General features: G+C 40.8%; 1 protein-coding gene across 1 annotated transcript in view; it reads right to left on the bottom strand.

The window, feature by feature from the left end:
* The window catches only part of ADAMTS3 (ADAM metallopeptidase with thrombospondin type 1 motif 3), a 187216-nt gene that overhangs the window by 42937 nt on the left and 126570 nt on the right, over positions 1–17709 (bottom strand). The window contains 1 exon segment of the mRNA XM_084625921.1: positions 5570–5769. Coding sequence (XP_084482047.1) covers positions 5570–5769 — 200 coding nt within the window.

Genomic DNA, 17709 nt, shown 5'->3' with positions numbered 1-17709 from the left:
GTGCTGATCCTGCAAACACTTACACATATGTGTTTAACTTTAAGACACAAGTAAACCCCACTGAAATCAATTATGCACATGCATAAGTGTTTGCGGAAACAGGCTTTAGTTTGGTAAAAATTTTGCAGTCTTAGCTAAATTATGAGGAAAAAAAATTGAAGTTTATCTGGGCAATTAAAAATTACAGAAAGCTACACTGGTGTCCTCGTAAGCATTATTTTCAACACTAGAGTCTATTGTAAGTGAAGCTTTTATTGCAATTTCCAGTTTCAGCAGCAAGTTGATTAAAAGGTTCTTGTGACACTATTGTATCTTGACCTATCAAAATCTTGACTTCAAAGACAAGACTATTTAAAAACTATGTACTGTATATTATAATACAGAAAGAGTCACAATATTTTGTATTATTTACATAAAACTTTAAGGCAATGGTAAACATTTTAGTTTAGATGTATTCTGTATTAAAAGTATATTACCAGCAGATGGAGCTATCTACATTTTAGAAAACATGAAACTTGAAACTGTTTTGAGATATTAAAATCTGTTTACAAAAAGTTAAATGTGTTTGTTTTAGAACTAAAAAGTCAATGTTCTGAAGGCATCTCAAATTAGTATTTATTATGGAAAACAACAGAACAGAGATTATTTTCTAGAGTTCATCTGTGCCAACAGGCACTGCTTTGATTATTGCTGTAAACAAAATAACAACGAAAAGATTCCTTAGAACACTTCATATTTAATAATTAACTTCACAATATCATCTAACTAGCAGCTGAAATTAAGATGCAGAGGAGATGCCAAGGTCTAAAAATGCAACATACCAATATTGCTTATTTCAAGAATCCACATCTGGTAACATAACCAGAATAAAACTCCACCACCCATCAGGCAAGTTCACATTAAGGCTATCTAAACCATTTGATTGTAAAAATGAACCCAGGCAAGCATTGTAGGTTCTGCTAACTTAAGGAAACTTTTCAGACTGGTAACCATGTTAGTCTGTATCAGCAAAAACAAGGAGTCCTTGTGGCACCTTAGAGACTAACAAATTTATCTGGGCATAAGCTTTTGTGGGCTAAAACCCACTTCTTCAGATGCATGGAGTGAAATACAGTAGACAGGTATAAATAAACAGCACATGAAAAGATGGGAGTTGCCCCCCACTTGGTAAGGCAACTCCGACCTTTGTTACTCACTGGACAAACGCACTAGTTTTTCATCTCAGGAGACCCAAATCCTAATGTGGTCATACATTTGGCAAAGTCTTCCTAGTTCTTATGATGCATTTCTCCGCATCACAAAATACCCACGTATGTCAGCATGACTGGGAGTTGCTCCTCCAGAGAAGTCTGGGATTGGTATTTCAGAATGGTTTCAGCTCTGGTACATTGGCAGAGCTATGAGGAAAAGCTTGGATTGTACCTGCCTGCCTGTTGTCTGGCTCTACCCGTTCACTACCACTAGACCTTACTGTCACAAGCAGCAAATGTATACAAAATTCCATATAAAGGAATGAGTGCTGAATGGAATACTACCCTTTAACTCAGGAGCAAGTGGGCAAGAGAACATATCAAGGGCACTTGTCCTCCATGTCGGGATGCTGAACCAAAGAGGAAATGTAGAACTGAAAGTGTTTATTGGGCAGGGGTTGGAAATACTGGGCAGTAACTAAGGGAGAAGTGCCTTAGGTTGTGGGACCCCTTTCTGCAAGGATATCAAGCACTGAAAGAACACAGGCTACCATCCTGGTTCTGATTTAATTACATGGGTTCCTGCGACATGTTGCTATTCTGCAGAACACAAGGTAATCCAAGTTTTCCCAACCACTGTTATGTAGGTACAAACTTAGAAAGCAGATTGTCTTATCTTACAAATAAAAGGGCTGAAGAATTGCAAGTGTACATGACTGTCTCAACACAAAGCAAGTAGATGGCAGAAAATTTCAAATACATCTGATAACAGGAATTTTATTTATTCTTTAAAACCTATGTATTGAAGTGTGGGAAACTGTCCAGTGAGGTGTCACAAGGATTAATTAACCTTTTTAAGTTGGTTTTAAATACTTCTATATTATCTGATTTTTTTTAAAAGTACATTAAATTTAAGGTTGTCCCTTGTCCTTTTTCCACTGTAACACTGCAAGCTGTGGTGAAACCTGGAAGTGAAGAAAGGAATCAGTAGTAAGGGCAAAAATAATAATTCACAGAGATCTAAGGCGGGATTTTCAAAAGCACTCAGTGTTGATCAGTTCCCACTGACTTCATTAGGAGCAGAGCTGGACCAACACTGAGCACCCAACTCTAGAGATGCGAAGAATATTTGAGCAGGAAACACAATAAAACTGAGCACAGAAAAAAGTCCTTGCTAATACATCTATGGAACAATAACCAAAAGTTATTCAGGAGGAAGGAGATACTCAGAAAGCAGCAAAGCTGATAAGGACCTAGAGTTGATAATTATCACCAAAATGGGGAAACTGGCAAAAAAAAAGGGGGGGGGCCCATTGATTTTGGTCAGAGTACACAGAAGGTCACCTCACTGCCCAAGGAGCTGGCAGTGCAAAAAATGTGCAAAATAATATAAATCCAGACAAGTCAAAATCTACTCAAAGGTTGCTCCCTGAAACTTGAAACCCTGCATGTATATCGTTCTGATCTGAGTTACTTTAATACAGTGATACTTATCTTAAGTAACCAACCACAGAGTAGCAAGTATCAGTTGCCTAATAGAGGAGGCCTTTAATTACAGATCAAACAAAATTGCATTGAAAACCTTAAGCTACTTCAAAGCATTTATTTAAGATAACTGCATTTGCTGGTTGCTGGAAGAGATCATTAATGAAGGTTTCACTGTTCTGTATTTCATTAACTACAAAACAAACTCTTACTCATTTCAGCATCTAAAATGTACCCGATGCCCGAAAGATCTCTTTCCCCTTGGTAACAGGGTTCTTCTATGTGGTGTGGCAAGAGAGTTTAGCAATGTAAACTGAGCTTCCCCCTTTATGACATTTCTGAGACATACTAGAATATCAATGAAGAATTAATTATAAAGCATCTGGAGCACTGACCAAATCACAAAGTCCTGTCATGAAGCATTAAACAAACTAAAGTTAGTGAAACAGCTAATATGGACCATGTTTCTCCTCCTTCAAAAAGTAACAGTCAGTTAATTTGGCCACTTCCTAGGGTATGTGCAGGATCGTAAAGTCCATAAAGTTAAATCAATTAACAGTGTGCTTGGCAGAATATCTATTAAAGGCTGTCAATCAATACATCCTTCAGCATAGCTCCTAGTCTTGCTTTCCAAGTCAATCTCATGTTTATATGCAGCAATCACCCATTCAAGTGCTGTGCAGTGTCTGGATCCAGTGGGCCTTGGATCAGCCCATTACTGCATGAGTGCACTAGGAGGGAAGAGCTTCCCCTTGCTTTCTCTCCCTGCTCCACAAAACAAGGCAGTACAAAACCATCAACTTTCTGAGGGACAGTGAGGGTGGCCAATTCACTCCTGCACCAGACAGCACACTATGGGCCCAGGAAGGTGTGGTCTGAAGGTTAAATGTGTGACCCCCCATCCCCAGCCAGTAAGTCTATAAATTGCTGTCTGCAGCAGACAGTGGCTAGGGTGAACAATGCTGCGTTTCAAAGGAGCAGGAACAAGCACTTCATCATGTAGCTAGGGCTGCTCACACTGAGCTATCCGGACTCTACTCACTGCCACACACTAATTATGGCTCCTCCCGTGAGGGGGGTGGGGGGGATTTTGCCGGTCAGAGGTAGCAAAGAGAACTGTACCAGTGAGATTAAAATATTTTGCAGGTGTGTCCAGTTCACTTTAAAACCCTTTATGAGGACCAAACATTCAATATGGGCCTGATTCTCCTCTCACTCTGTTTACATATACTGTATGTAATCCCATTGGCTTCTGCTGATTTGTACTGATGTAAAAGAGAGGAGAATCTGGCTTAAAGGCCTTCAATACAAATTTTGTACCAATTTTTTTGATGAGTATATTATTAATAATTTTTATTATGAGAGAATATTAATAAATTCAGCGCGAGATTTGAGTGTTCAGTGCCTCTAAAAACCAGGCTATATAATAGTTGCCATCGCTAACATAGTGAGTCGATGGAAGAGCCTGGATTAGAACCTAGAGACCCAAGTTCTCGACATTGACTTTATACCAGCAGATAATTTGGCCCCAGAGCTCTTGGCTCCCAGTCCTGTGCCCATTGCCATGACCCACTTTTTGGTGAACACATCTGTTCCTGAAAGATTTCCAATCTAGTTTCTAAGCAAAGAAGTTTGTATAAACTTCAGATAAACACCTAGCCTTCTAAAGGTTCCTTTAGCTGAACTGAATCATTGGTCATGGGACCCACTACTGAGAAGTCTGTTGATTCCTCTCCTTCGGAGGGAAGACTCCCAACCATTTTATAAGTGAGCTGCAGTCAGGCCTTACTCAGATAAACATTTTTGAACTCTAATCACATCACCAATTCTTTCCTTCACTTGCACTTCCAATTTTTAAGGAAGGCCATTGGAAAGGTGGTTAGAGGAATGGATTTCACTGTTTCTTTGATCTCTTCTCATTTCTATTCACATCGGAGTACTAAAGTGATGGCCAAATTCATCTTTAGGGTAAGGCAGGTGCAGCTCCATTACATCAATGAGGTTGTGCTTGTTTATTCCAATAGGGAAGATGTATTTTTCATAGGGTTAGAATGATTCACGATCATAAACTGCCACCTGGTAAACAGAACACTCATTTGTTTAGCACGTTTTATTGGGTTTTCCTTTAAAGATGTGATGCTGGAAAGGACTTGTAGAGACAGGTATAGTCATCATGACCTGTGGTAAATAAGATAAAAGAATCCTTACAATATTTATGGTAGTCCTATGAATGCACTTAATCGTGCTACTTGTCAAAACCTGGATTCCTCTTTGGACAGGTCAAAAGGGCATAGGATGGAGGACTTTCATAATTATTAAACTTAGTCAATTTTTAAAAATGGCTATTTTCCTTCTAGATAAATTGATAGTAAAAACAGAGGGAAGTCCTGAGGTCCTTGGCTAGCTCTTACTCAGACAAAGCCCAACTGCAGTCAGTGGGAACTTTTCCGAGGCTTTGCATTGGCACAGGGCACTTCCTGCGCAAACTGACTTGTAGAATTAGGCCCAATTGGTTATTTTGTGCATAGCAGACAGGTGCATGCAGGATCAATTTTCAGCAAGGCCCCAAGCTCAGAAATTCGTGGAGACTTGGCAGGAGAGGCATATGCCTGTAGAAAAGTTTGTGATAAAAAACGGATTAAAAGAAATGTCCACTGAAAAAGGAACCAACAGTTTGCTTGTTTTTTAAAAAGGCAATCAATTCTGATCATACAGCAGATACAAACGACCCTGTATAAGTCTGTGCAGCACCCTGCACAGTAGGCCCCTGGTTCATGACTGGGATTCCTAGGTGCTACAGCAATACAAAGAATAAATAAATGAACACTGATAAATATTTGAAGGCTCATACTACATTTCAGAGGAAACAAGGAGGACCTGCCATAGATACTCACTATATTCATAAGGGTGAGGAGGTAGTTTTGAACATGTTCTTTGCCGTGGAATCGGACGACAGAATCATCCACTCCTAGAAGCACTTCGATGTTGTAGTCATTGTCTCCTGCATGCCTGCGTCGTCTCAGCGTTTCATTTAGCTGCTGCTCTATGTTGCTGTACATGGAATCCAGACCATCCAGTCCGCTGAGAAGAGCCGCTACAGAGAAACAATCAGGTTTTTAAATCTTTGCTTGATAAACACCCTCCTGTAAATGGGGTGTACACAAATGTCATTCCTCTGGTTTGAATAGGTCCTGAGGAAGATGTAATTTCCAGCTCAGGTAGACGTACTTGAGCTAGCTTTCATCAAGTTACTGTGATAAAAATAGTGGTGTCACCACTGTGACTTGAACAGCAGGAGGCGCTAGCTGCCCTATGTATGATCCCATCTGATACCCTAGGTATGTATTCAGGGTGACAGCCTGTCCCATTACCTGTGCTGCCATGGCTACACTGCTATTTTTAGTGCAGCGGCTTGATCAAAGCTATGGGTATGTCTACACATGCTGGAAAGTACACCTCTAATTCCAGGGTATCCTAGGTCCCAGTGGAGATGGATCATTTGGGCAGCGAGTTGGTGAAGTGGTCAAAAGGTACATGATGAATTCATCTGCCACGTGACTCTGCAATTCGTCACATGGATCTCCCCTCCTCCCATCACCACGGTATCTGAGTGTGTGGTGTAAGTGAGAGGAGATTCAGGCCAATTTTTTTTTTTTTTAAACTCCGTCACCTGGAATCATTTTTCTGAAACATGAAAGCAACTCACAGCACACATGATGGTGCTGGGGTGGTGTAATGGTTTTGTTGGCACTAGTCTGGGGTGGTTTGAGCAACTCACTTGTGGCTTCCTCACGTGTGAGTAATGTGGTCATGCTGAAAAAAAAATTAATCACTCCATCGTGTATTCCCTTACACTCCCCTCTCCCCAAACATGTGAGGCAGAACCTTCCCCCTGCACTGGAGCAGCACTGAAGATCCCCTGTCCCAAATTACAGAACTGTAATATTACAGGTCCTATTTGGCCTATTAAAGTGATGGCCAAATTCATCTTTAGGGTAAGGCAGGTGCAGCTCCATTAAATCAATGAGGTTGTGCTTGTTTATTCCAATAGGGAAGATGTATTTTTCATTGCTGTTGGACCCTGTAAGAGACAGGGGAAAGAAGGAAGCATTTTTCTGACAGGCTTCTTGTTTTCTCTTTTTAAACTGCAGCTCTTTGAAACGGCCCTGAAGAAGAGAGCATTGAAAGTGTTTCTGGAAGAGATGGGTTAGTGGGCAGAGGTTCAGGTGAAGCAGACGATAATGCATGAGACAGTCTGCCATAAGGGCAGAACCACCGCAGATGGTATTATGTGAATGGGCACCTACACACACAGGGACAGATTTTCAAAGTGCTCAGCGCTGAGTAGCACCCACTGCACAGAGCTCTTTGGAAAATCTGATCCAGCAAGAGCCAAAAAAAAAAAAAAAATGCAAGGAATATGAAGACAGTAAGAGTTCAAGTCCTCTCCAAACACTGGCCACACAATATAGTATAAAATGACTGATGACTGTGACATTTCTGAAGTTAACAAACATTAACACTCCTATTCTTTGTAGAGACTGTGTATTTAATGTTTTTAACTCTATTGTTTAAGGCATATGCTCATATGTTAGTCTTCTCAAAAAGAACGAAAGCTTCTACTTGATTTCTGAAGGAGGCATTGGTCTGAGCCAAGGTTTACAGAATCCTGTTGATTGAGGTTTTACAGAAGACATATTTTATAGTGCATCAGGCTTGCAGGTGCTTCAGCTAATGTCTGAAATCACCACAAAGGTATTTCTGCCCCCTCTTTATAGTAAAAAGAAACAACAATGGCTTTAGAAAGTTAAGGGAAGAACATGTCTTGGCCGACAACATAAAATATCAAGTTTTAGCCATATGGCTCCATCAAAATCAACCCCAGCAAATCCCTAAGTAAGATACAAACCTATAGCAACTTATCTGATCTCTCTCAATGCAAGTCATGGGCCAAATCTTGCAGTTCTTACTCAGGATTAGATTGTTCCTGGCTCTGTGGCTCTGGCACAGTGTCTCTCCTGCCCCCATCCCCGCACATATGTACGCCGGACAATCGGAGTCCCTATGCTCCAGAGATGGCAGGGAAGGACTACTTCTTCTGAGAGTCTCCAGGGGTGCAACCACCCTAGAGCGGGTGGAGAGAAGGGAAGGGTCATGTCCCCTCAACTCCGGCCTGAATGTACAAGGGGAAGCAGAAGAGAGCAGGCTTCACTATCCCAAAAGATGGTACAGCTTTATGATCTATCTGTGTGCAAGGGACCAGAGAAGAGATTGTGCTTCCCTCCCCCATTAGGCAAACAAGCTGGCCTTTCACATACTATTCAGGCCAGACTTCCAATGAAGTCAATGAGAGTTTTGCCTGAGTAAGGACTATAGGATTAAGCAAAACGAAAAGGAGTACTTGTGGCACCTTAGAGACTAACAAATTTATTAGTCTTATTTTATTAAGAAAATAAATTTGCTAGTCTCTAAGGTGCCACAAGTCCTCCTTTTCTTTTTGCGGATACGGACTAACACGGCTGCTACTCTGAAACCTGTCATATGGGATTCAGGCCATTATTGCTAAATGTGCTGGACACGTACGTATACTGCTGTTCATCTTGAGCAGATTCAAATACTGGCTCATTAGTCGAGAATTCTCTCCCTCCTAAGCATCACAGTGGTTCAAATAACACACAAATAACTCTCCCCACACCAAACAGCAAGGTTTCCCCTGAGCTGTTTTCAGAAGCTGTAAACCATCAGTGTGGGTGAGAGACCAGACCTGCAAACAGCTTTACAATTCAACCTCAAGTCCTTTCATTCTCAAGAATGCAAACACTGTGATAGCACACAAGTGGGAAATTCATACACAAGCTCCAGTTCTAGAAATTGCTTCTGCTGGCAAAGCTGCCAGTGAAACGTCCAATGGAAATATACTCATAATGCCATCATATCATTATACCGGCTGCATGAATGGAATAGTCTGAATAATCATTTCAGAAAGAAAGAACTTTCTGCTCTGTACAGCACCTTTGGTTTGGCTGCCACTTCCCTCCTTAAATAGGTGGTTCTGTGGTTAGGAAGAGGAGAATCCCTTTTTTGTGTGTATGTGAGCAAAAGGGCTGCTTTCCCCCCTCCTACTTTCTGTACAGTGGATATACAGTATGTGCCATTATTCTCCCCACAGAGAATTTTCTTAGTTATGCAACCTCCTACAAAGCAAGAACAAACATCTCCCAGTCTAGAGAGACATCATCTTTGACAAGAATTGCAAAAGTGACTAGTGATTTTGGGTTCCCAACTTGAGACGCTTAAAGGGCCTGATTCTCACAAAATGCTGAGCCTCCCACCCTTTGAAACAAAACAGTGCACAGTGTCTATATGTTTCTCTGTGTTTATTTGGTTCTGTCTTGTGAATATATTTTTTTAATGGTCCCATCTGCTTCATTCCTGTCTCCTGGACCTGCTTCAGCGGGAGTCAGTATTTCTCACAGATCCTAGTTACCGCACGACTGCTCAACACAGGAAAACACAAGAAGGGAAAACAATAGTCAAAAGGAAGGCTGAATTTGGCCATTCATCAGCTAATAATGATGTAGTGAGCATTGAACTTTCCACTGCACCCTCACCCTCCATCTCTGCGAAGCTTAAGACATGCATCCCCAGCGATGTCCTTAAATGCAGGCTCTGTAATTTGCCATATATTCTTTAATAACTATTGATGAAACAGAAATTGTTCATAGATTTTCTCATTTGTTTCCCATGACCCGGAGTTTAATAACTCAGCAGACAAGAAATGAAAGCAAATGCAGAGCTCCACGTATCCAGGAAAACCCTGTGTTTACTACCTTTGTGCACTAAACTTATTGTCAACCTTACAAAAGGCTGTTACGGCAAGTGTCATGGGAGTGTGATGTGTGAGCAGGCTGTCAGAGAGAGGGAGTATGTGACTGGGTATTCCATTCAGTAATTCTGTTTCTTCATGTCACAGGCCTTGATTCAGCAAAGCACTTAGTCACATGCTTAACCGTAGGCATGTTCGGAGAACCACTGAAGTCAATGCTTCAAGCTACTCACATGCTTAAAGTGTTAGACATATGCTTAAATACTTTGCTGAGTTGGGGCCATGTTTACTATCATTCACTTCTGGTCTGTTTGTACAAGGCAATGAGTTCCTTCCAGGTCCACTGACTACAACAGGAGTTGAGGGCCCTCTGCACCTTGAAGGACTGGGCCCTCTGTGGTCAGTACAGGAGCAGTTCTTTTGAACAAAGTGTAACTGATGGCATTCCATTCAGTAGATCACATTGACGTGTTCACTACACAATAAGTAGGAAATATCCAGGCTGCATTTTGAGCATTCTACACAGAAAGACACAGACAAAGGTTTGCATCCTGACTATTCCACTGAAAAAAAGGGCCAAGTTGTTTACATTTTGGACTATCTATCATATTGGAAATAATGACAAAGCTTTGTGACAGCTATGCTTATTTTGAAGCTAAAATGAAAAATGTCTTCCACTTCACTTCTGTTTTACTGCCTTCTCCCTTTATTAGGCTGGGATTTCCAAAAGGCCACAGCATGTTGGGTTCCAAGCACTTTGGAAAATCTGGCGCTAAAGTGTCACAATGAGAGTCTGCTGGATGCTGAGCATTTGGGAAACCTGGCCCCGAATATTACCTGCAAGACTTGAATAGGTACAACCAATAGAGTATGTAAACATAATGAATTTAATTAATGCAAATGTGAACATTTTTCACTTTTACAGATTACTGGTATTATTGATTATGTGTCCATTGTCAATAGCACTACTGGTATTCATAGAATAAAAAGGGGCAAACTCAGTTTAGTATTTACTGCCCACAAACATTATTAATACAAGTTAAGGCTGACGGGCAGTGCCTCTCCAGAAGCTAAAAGGCAGCAGAAAAGAGCAGGTAGTAGCATGTTCCTCTCTTCTATGGGCTGAGGTCCAAGAGGAAATGCACAATAGTTAGAGCAGGTTGGACCAGGACCAATTCCCCTCCACACCTCCTTCTTTGGAGTTTGGGGAGGAGGAGATTTAAACTGAGTGGAAACAGTGAGTGCTTCAGTCTAAGACTGAAGATTCTGGATGTACTCACCATGAATGGTTGAATGGAAGCTCCTAGATCTCTGGGATTTGATTGTTGCAGTATCTCTCATTCAAAAAGTATTATTCCTTAGATTTGCACTGAAGTTTTGGATTTTGCCTGTGGCCTCAGTGTCACAATCATTCACCCAACTCCTGGGACAGGTACCTCAGTTAATGATAAATGTACTGAACTGGTTAGACCAGCAGAGATCAATAAAGAGATCAAAAACTTCACCGTCTAACTTCAGACTAAACTGTTTTCTCACATTTTATTTCTGATCTCATCAATAGCAGATTTCTCTTAAAAAATTAATGAACTTTTGCTAATCGATAAAAGCCCAAAAGCTCTTGGGGCAAATCATACCACATGCACTGAACACTAGGCAACCATGATAAAAACACGGAGCCCAATTCTCATTTATACAAAAACTTCTTTACAAAGCTGTGGCAGAGCTAAGGAGCCTTAAAATAACCATAAATGCCAAAGCAACATAAAGGGACAGGGGGTAAATGGCTGTAAATGAGAATCAGGCACAGATTTATTTAAAGTATCCTTTTACCTCAGAATAGGAGTCGTTTTACATCAGCTTTAAAGTAACCCTGAACTTTACTAAAAAACCTGTTAGACCCCCCCCCCCCCCCCACCAACTTTTTAATGCATCCGTTTAAACAGTGCAGGCAGATGGCCCCAACCACCATAATAAAGTGGCACGCGAACGGGATAAAAACTGGAGTTTCATGTCACTGTATGGTACAGACAGAAGAAAAAATGTACTATAAGCAGAGTTTTCCCAGTCCTACTTCATTTTTATGTTAGAGCAAATTCATGGTTATAAACTGAAAAACCGAAACAATACATACATACATTTCCAAATTCTGTACCTGCACAACCCCAGGAAAGTCATGGGGTCAAATTAGTATGTATTTGTTTCTCTGCCAAATATCTAGCTTAATCAACTGCTAGGGTCATAAAATGCACACCACAGAGCATCCAGACTGTACAATGCAGCCAAGCTAAAGTTGCCGTTGGACCTGTAATGCTTTAGGAAAGGCAGCGAATGCAGGGTTTCACATTTAACAGACTTTAAAGAAAGCCATCATCAAAGAGCAGAATGTCACAGACAAGCCTGGCAGCCCCTGTAAGGGCTATGGAGGGCCCTAAGTGCAGTGGAACCAGTTACACTCCCCTGCACAGACAGGAGGAAGGCTGCATGGAACATGCCTGTATCTAAACACAGAGGAGCTTTTAGTGGGGAGACAAGGGAGCTGGTTGTCCATCTGAGGCTATGTGGATTTACTGGCTAAGTCCTCCCACTGGAGAGTCCTACTGGCACCCAGAGGCTGTGGGCGTCTCTGTGGAGCAGCCCAGCTATGGCTCTGCCACCTGGTAATGGGTGGTGACAATTGGCAAATTCAGTTTCCCTCCAGAACTCCAGCTGACCTCTCCAGAGCACAGTCCACATGCTTCAGACTCAGGCTGGAGGAAGGACTTGCTCCTTTCAGCACAAGAGAGTCACAGCAACTTAGTCTAGGTGAACCATTCTAAATCCATCATCTAGAGGTGAAGTGTCTAAGTGGAGAAAACAAGGGCAGTTGAACGAACATGAAGTACATTTCTAAGGCAACGAAGTGATGTGGTGCTGCCGGAGGGTATTTTTCTCACTTACCTGTAGAGAAGACTAGTATGTTTGTAGGCAGGTTTGCAGTAGACAGACTAATCCCATATAACCTCATTCTGGAATTAGCTAGTTCATTATCTTTTTATTTTTTTGGTGATTCATCTGTCAATCAGGTATAGCTAGGCTCTGTGAAACTGAAAGGGCTCCCTGCCCATAGACCAGCTTTAAAAATTCCAGCTCCCAGCCTCATTTACATAAAGAATTGCCCCTGTTGGGGAAAGCTAGTCCCTGCTCTTTTATCTCTTTCCACCCTATGAAAGGGCTATACAAGCATTTTGATAAAGAAGTAATATACATTGCAATGTGTGTGTACAAATCCATTTATCAATAGTACAGAGTAAAGTAAATGAGATTCTGTCTCCTCTGCACTGTGCAACAAGTTGGCATGGCTGGAGTGCGACGGGTGCGGGCAGGTACGTGATGGAACCTATCCTGATCAGGGAATGTGATGGCTGAGCTGAGTGCTGGCCTGGACTCCAGCGCTGAACAGCAATTATGGAAACACCTTGTGTGCTGCATATTTGGCATCTTTCCTGCCCAAAGCGGATTTCGGAACAGTAGGCAGCCACAAATTTCAGACTTTCCAGTAGTGGGCTGAACTTGTAGGTCAGTTGTAAACCCAGGTTTTTTTCTGGGCAACAGACTATTCTCTTACATTTGTGAATGGATTATAAAGTATCCAGCTGTAACATTAAAAAAACCTGATGAATCCTTTCTCTGAAAGCACAGCTACCCTTTCAGTCATCAGAATTGAAGGATGCTCCACATCCACTATTTCAAAAGGGCAAGGATAATGGGAACCTCAGTTTGAAACAGAGGTAAATCACTTATCAACCAGCGTTTTAATATATAAAATGTTACAGTGGATGGCATTATTCTGTACAAACTGAGAAACTTCATAAAAATTGTTCAAAGAAAACCAATTCATGATGTCACTTCTGAAGTTGCAATAAGTAACTGTTGTATTTTTCTACTTGTTACCATTACACGATTTTGAGTTTCCATGATCGCTTTCTGCCCGTTCTGGTTCCGTGATACTTTTTCAATTTTTTTTTCCAATTTTTTCAATTTTCAATTTTTTTTTTCAATTTTTTCAATAACTATGTTATTGGGGTGGCGGGGGTGGGGGAGGGATGCATGGCATTTCCATTAAAGTTGCCCTCTGCTTTCTTTGCAGTCTTAATGTTAGAACGTTTAATGCTGGCTTAGGACCTATCCAAGGAAATTCTTTTCTTGTCAGCAGTCGGAGTGTCTGAGTCTATTCTTTGGGAAAGGCAAAAGAGAGAACGTATTGAAGGCAGAAAATTAAGTTGCAGCTGGTCCTGCAATCAAACGCTAGGAGGAAGGTGGGGGTGGGGAGGAGGAGGGATGACTCACTTAGGAAAGGTAGATGTCAATGCCAGTGGTTATGATATTACATCCTGTAGATAATATGTTCACAATCCTTGCAGACACACCAGACACCAGCATGCCTTGGGCATTCGTCAAGGTACAAGGTCAATGGCCAAGTGCATTCATCAAGTTGAACAGTGAAGGTACCTAGAGTAATGACACATTATTTTTATAAAATATTTTTCTGTGGCATACACTAGATACCTACACAATGGGAACCATCATGGAAAAAGAACACATAAAATATACTGCGTAGAACAATTCTTGCAAGGCAAGACATTGGACTAGATATCTAAAAGAGTCTTTTAATCTCTGATGTCTACGATCATCAGTAAATTGGGTTCCTTCCTTTATATAATGTCCATTTTCAAATGAGACCTGATTTTCAAAGGTGCTCTGCACCCACGATTTCCAGCTGCCTCCAATGGAAGCTGCACCAATAGGAAATGCTCATAACCTTTGAATATCAAGGCAAAATGGATATGATAAAAGGCAGAAATATGATTTACTGATGATTATAGAAATCAGATGGAAAAGTCCCTCTAGATCAGCTAGTCTATGGAGTCAGATCAGTTAGCTACAGACCTTGTGTCAGTTATCAACCACACACATTCTATCTATACCCACATTGCACCTATTCCTACTACACTATAGCACTTACCACCACAAAATCTCTGCATTGATTAGAGAAAAAACAGAAACATAAGCAAGTGAGGTGATTTTAATCATAAGAAAAAAAAAAAGATCCAGGAAAAAGCGAGATACCTAACTACTCCACATTTTATCTATGCTACATAGGGTCAGCTTTCCAAAAGTGCTCAGCACCCACAATTTAACCCAGATTCTCATATTTAGGTACCACAACACAATTTGGCAAGATTTTAGAAGAGCAGAGAGAACAATGGGAGCTGTTGGGTGCTAAGCACCTTTGAAAATGTGGTCCATGACAAACATAAGAATTGTAGTGGGTTGCGTAGATATAAAAAAGATCAACATATTCACTGAAATAAATATGTGAAAATACAGAGTTTTTTTTTCTTATGAGGCTTATGTGGACCCTTGAACCTTAAGGAAGGCAAGGGAAGGAAAAAAATCATTTGGGCCTTATCCTGAACCCATGGAAGTTAACACTCCCTTTTAATAAACTTCCTATTGATTTCAGGGAGGGCAAAGTTTTGATGTTGGTATCCAACTAGCAGCAATCACATTTGCAATTTGCAAACACACACACACAAAAGCCACACCCAGTTTGCTGTATGGAAGGTGTTACTAGAGGTCTGTTCTGTTTTCTTATTAGTGAATTGCCTTGGAACTTGTGCTCCTAAATCTCTTAGGTGCTTTCAAAAATCTCTGGGAGTTAAGCTTTCTTTTGTTGTGCCTCCCTGGAGATTTGCATGACACTGCACAATACTGCAGAGGTACCATAATGAATTTCTAACAGCATCTCCACTGTTGGCTGCTTAATCAGAATGAGTTACTTTGCTGATAACTGGTAAAGTGTTGATAATGCCCTGGTATCTCTCATAGTTCTTAAATTGCATTCCCCATCCCACTGTTGTTTCCTCTTGGAAACTTGAAACTGAAAGCCAATTTCTTGCTGAATTTTTACTTTCCTTAATGGCATGTGATTACATGTTTGTTGCTATTCTTCATTACTCAATTGCTGCCAACAGAGTGCGAGGGTTGGGTTTTGTTGTGTGTTTTATAACCAAAGAAAAAGCTCTTGTTTTGAAGCTCCAATCACCAAAGGAAGGGATATAAGAAAAAAAACAAACAAACAAAAAAAAACCGAGGTGGGAACGCATCGTGAGATCTTACTACACCCTCCAAAGGCATGAAGGTGAGGTCGAGAACCAAAGGGGCACATACAGGGGGCTCCACACACAAATCCTATATATAAAACAGAGATTGCTTAATACTTAAACAATACGGAGATTTTTTTCAATTCTTAGAAATCTATTGCAGTTATGTAAAGGTTGGCTGATAGAGAGGAAGCTGCACTCTCTCTCCTCCCCAAAGAGGGCCACAGACAGGCTCCAGGAGCACCACTGTAGGCCTGGGGAAAAAACCAAGCTGTCAAGAAGATGTGGGGCAGGACTGCACTGCTGGTGCTTTTTATAAAGCCTGGTCCAAAGCCGTGTGAAGCCTATGGAAAGACTGCTACTGACTTCAGTGGGCCACGCCAGAGGAGATGGGATTGTCAAAAGTGCCTCGACAGCTTTCAGGGGGAGCTGGGCACCCAACTCACCCACCCCAAAGAAATACTTATTTCTTTCCATTATGCAAAATGTTAACAATTGCTAGAAGCTCTAACATCCTGTCAGCGCAGGAGACAGCGTGGAGGAGGTTTCAGAGAGTTTCCTCCTTTCCAGTTTTTTTACGGTCTCTACCATAGTCACTCTCGGCACCCCATAAATTGCGGGGGTTTGTTGTTGTTTTAAACAGGCTTTTAAAAAGAGCATTTTTCCCCCATCGGAGAGCGACTGTTGTCCGAGTGGCAGATACAATATTTCAGAGGCACAGAGAGGCCAAACACAAGCTAACACAAACTGAAAATGCTGTGTGGCCACGTCTAAAAAACAAAAAAACTCAACTGTTGTTGACAGCTTTTCCCAGCCAAGTTTTTGCATTCATAAGAACTCAAGTTTGGGGCGCACATTGCATTTTTGCCCATAAACCACACTATTAAGACAAATCAATTGCAGGTTTTGCATAGGCACATGCAGATAGTGTACAAAAATCTATGTTACTTCAGAGATACAACCTCCTTGAGGAAAACAGTGTACAGAACTATTACTGGCTATCAAAAGGCCAGGTGGAAGACTCTTAGAAAATTTAGCCCTGGATGTTCAGCCTTGTAATACCTCCTGTCCTTTTCATTCCCTTCCATTTAAATTACAATTAATTACAACATTAAAATCAAACAGCAGGAAACGTCATGCAGTCTTTGCTCAGAAGACTATACTGGGAGCCTTGCCAGAGTAAGGAGTGCAGAATTCGGCCCGGTAGTTTTTTGGATAACAGCTAGGATGTGGATAAGAGTTTTAACCAAGGCACCCTAATTTGTCACATAACATGGGCTGAAGCTTTTATAAGCTAATTAGAATGCGCCCTTTTCTTCATCTTTTATTAAAAGAATGACATAGATAAATGTGCCTATCAACAATGATAGAATCTCTTGTAGTGGAATATTTTGTGTGTGTGTGTGTGTGTGTGAGAAATATTAAAGCTATTTGCCTGTGTCCTTTGAACACACAGTGCAGTATGAGGCAGAGAGCAATTTAAGGTTCAATGATATTTTGTAAACCTCAAAATAAAATATATTCACATCTATTTAATAAAAAATGTGAACTTATTTGTATGCCAAAAGTTAACTGAGCCAAAAGGTAATGTAAGTGTGTTTACAGAAAGGAACCTTCACTCAAGAGCAGCCAAAAATAAATAAATAAATAAAGCAGCTTGTCACATAGCACAAACATGGAAATCATTCAAAAAATATTTAAAACCTACATAAACATAGGTATCACTTTACCGTCTAAATAACACAGTGTTTAAAGTATTAACTGAAACCATTCTGTAGTTAAAATCATTTTAAAAAATAAAAACTTGAAATCAATAAAGTTCCTAAAAAAAGACAGCAGAACAGTGGACAAAACAAGAAAAATCAAAGAAAACTTTCCACACAGGAGATATTCATTTTGACAGATCTTGTAAAACAGCATGGCACAATGCCTTTTGAGTATTTGGAAGTCTTACCGAAGACTAGGGTGAACCAAGGAGGAGGTAGCAACCGTTGCTCTGAAATGCTTATGGATGTTGATTCGCAAGGTGAGAGGCTATTATTTTAACATAACTTTGTGGTTGTTT

This window comes from Lepidochelys olivacea (assembly GCF_965140295.1).
Source record: "Lepidochelys olivacea isolate rLepOli2 genome assembly, chromosome: 4".
Taxonomy (NCBI): Eukaryota; Metazoa; Chordata; order Testudines; family Cheloniidae; genus Lepidochelys; species Lepidochelys olivacea.
The sequence above is the reverse complement of the archived record's forward strand: the minus strand, read 5'-3'. Positions and strand labels throughout refer to the sequence as shown.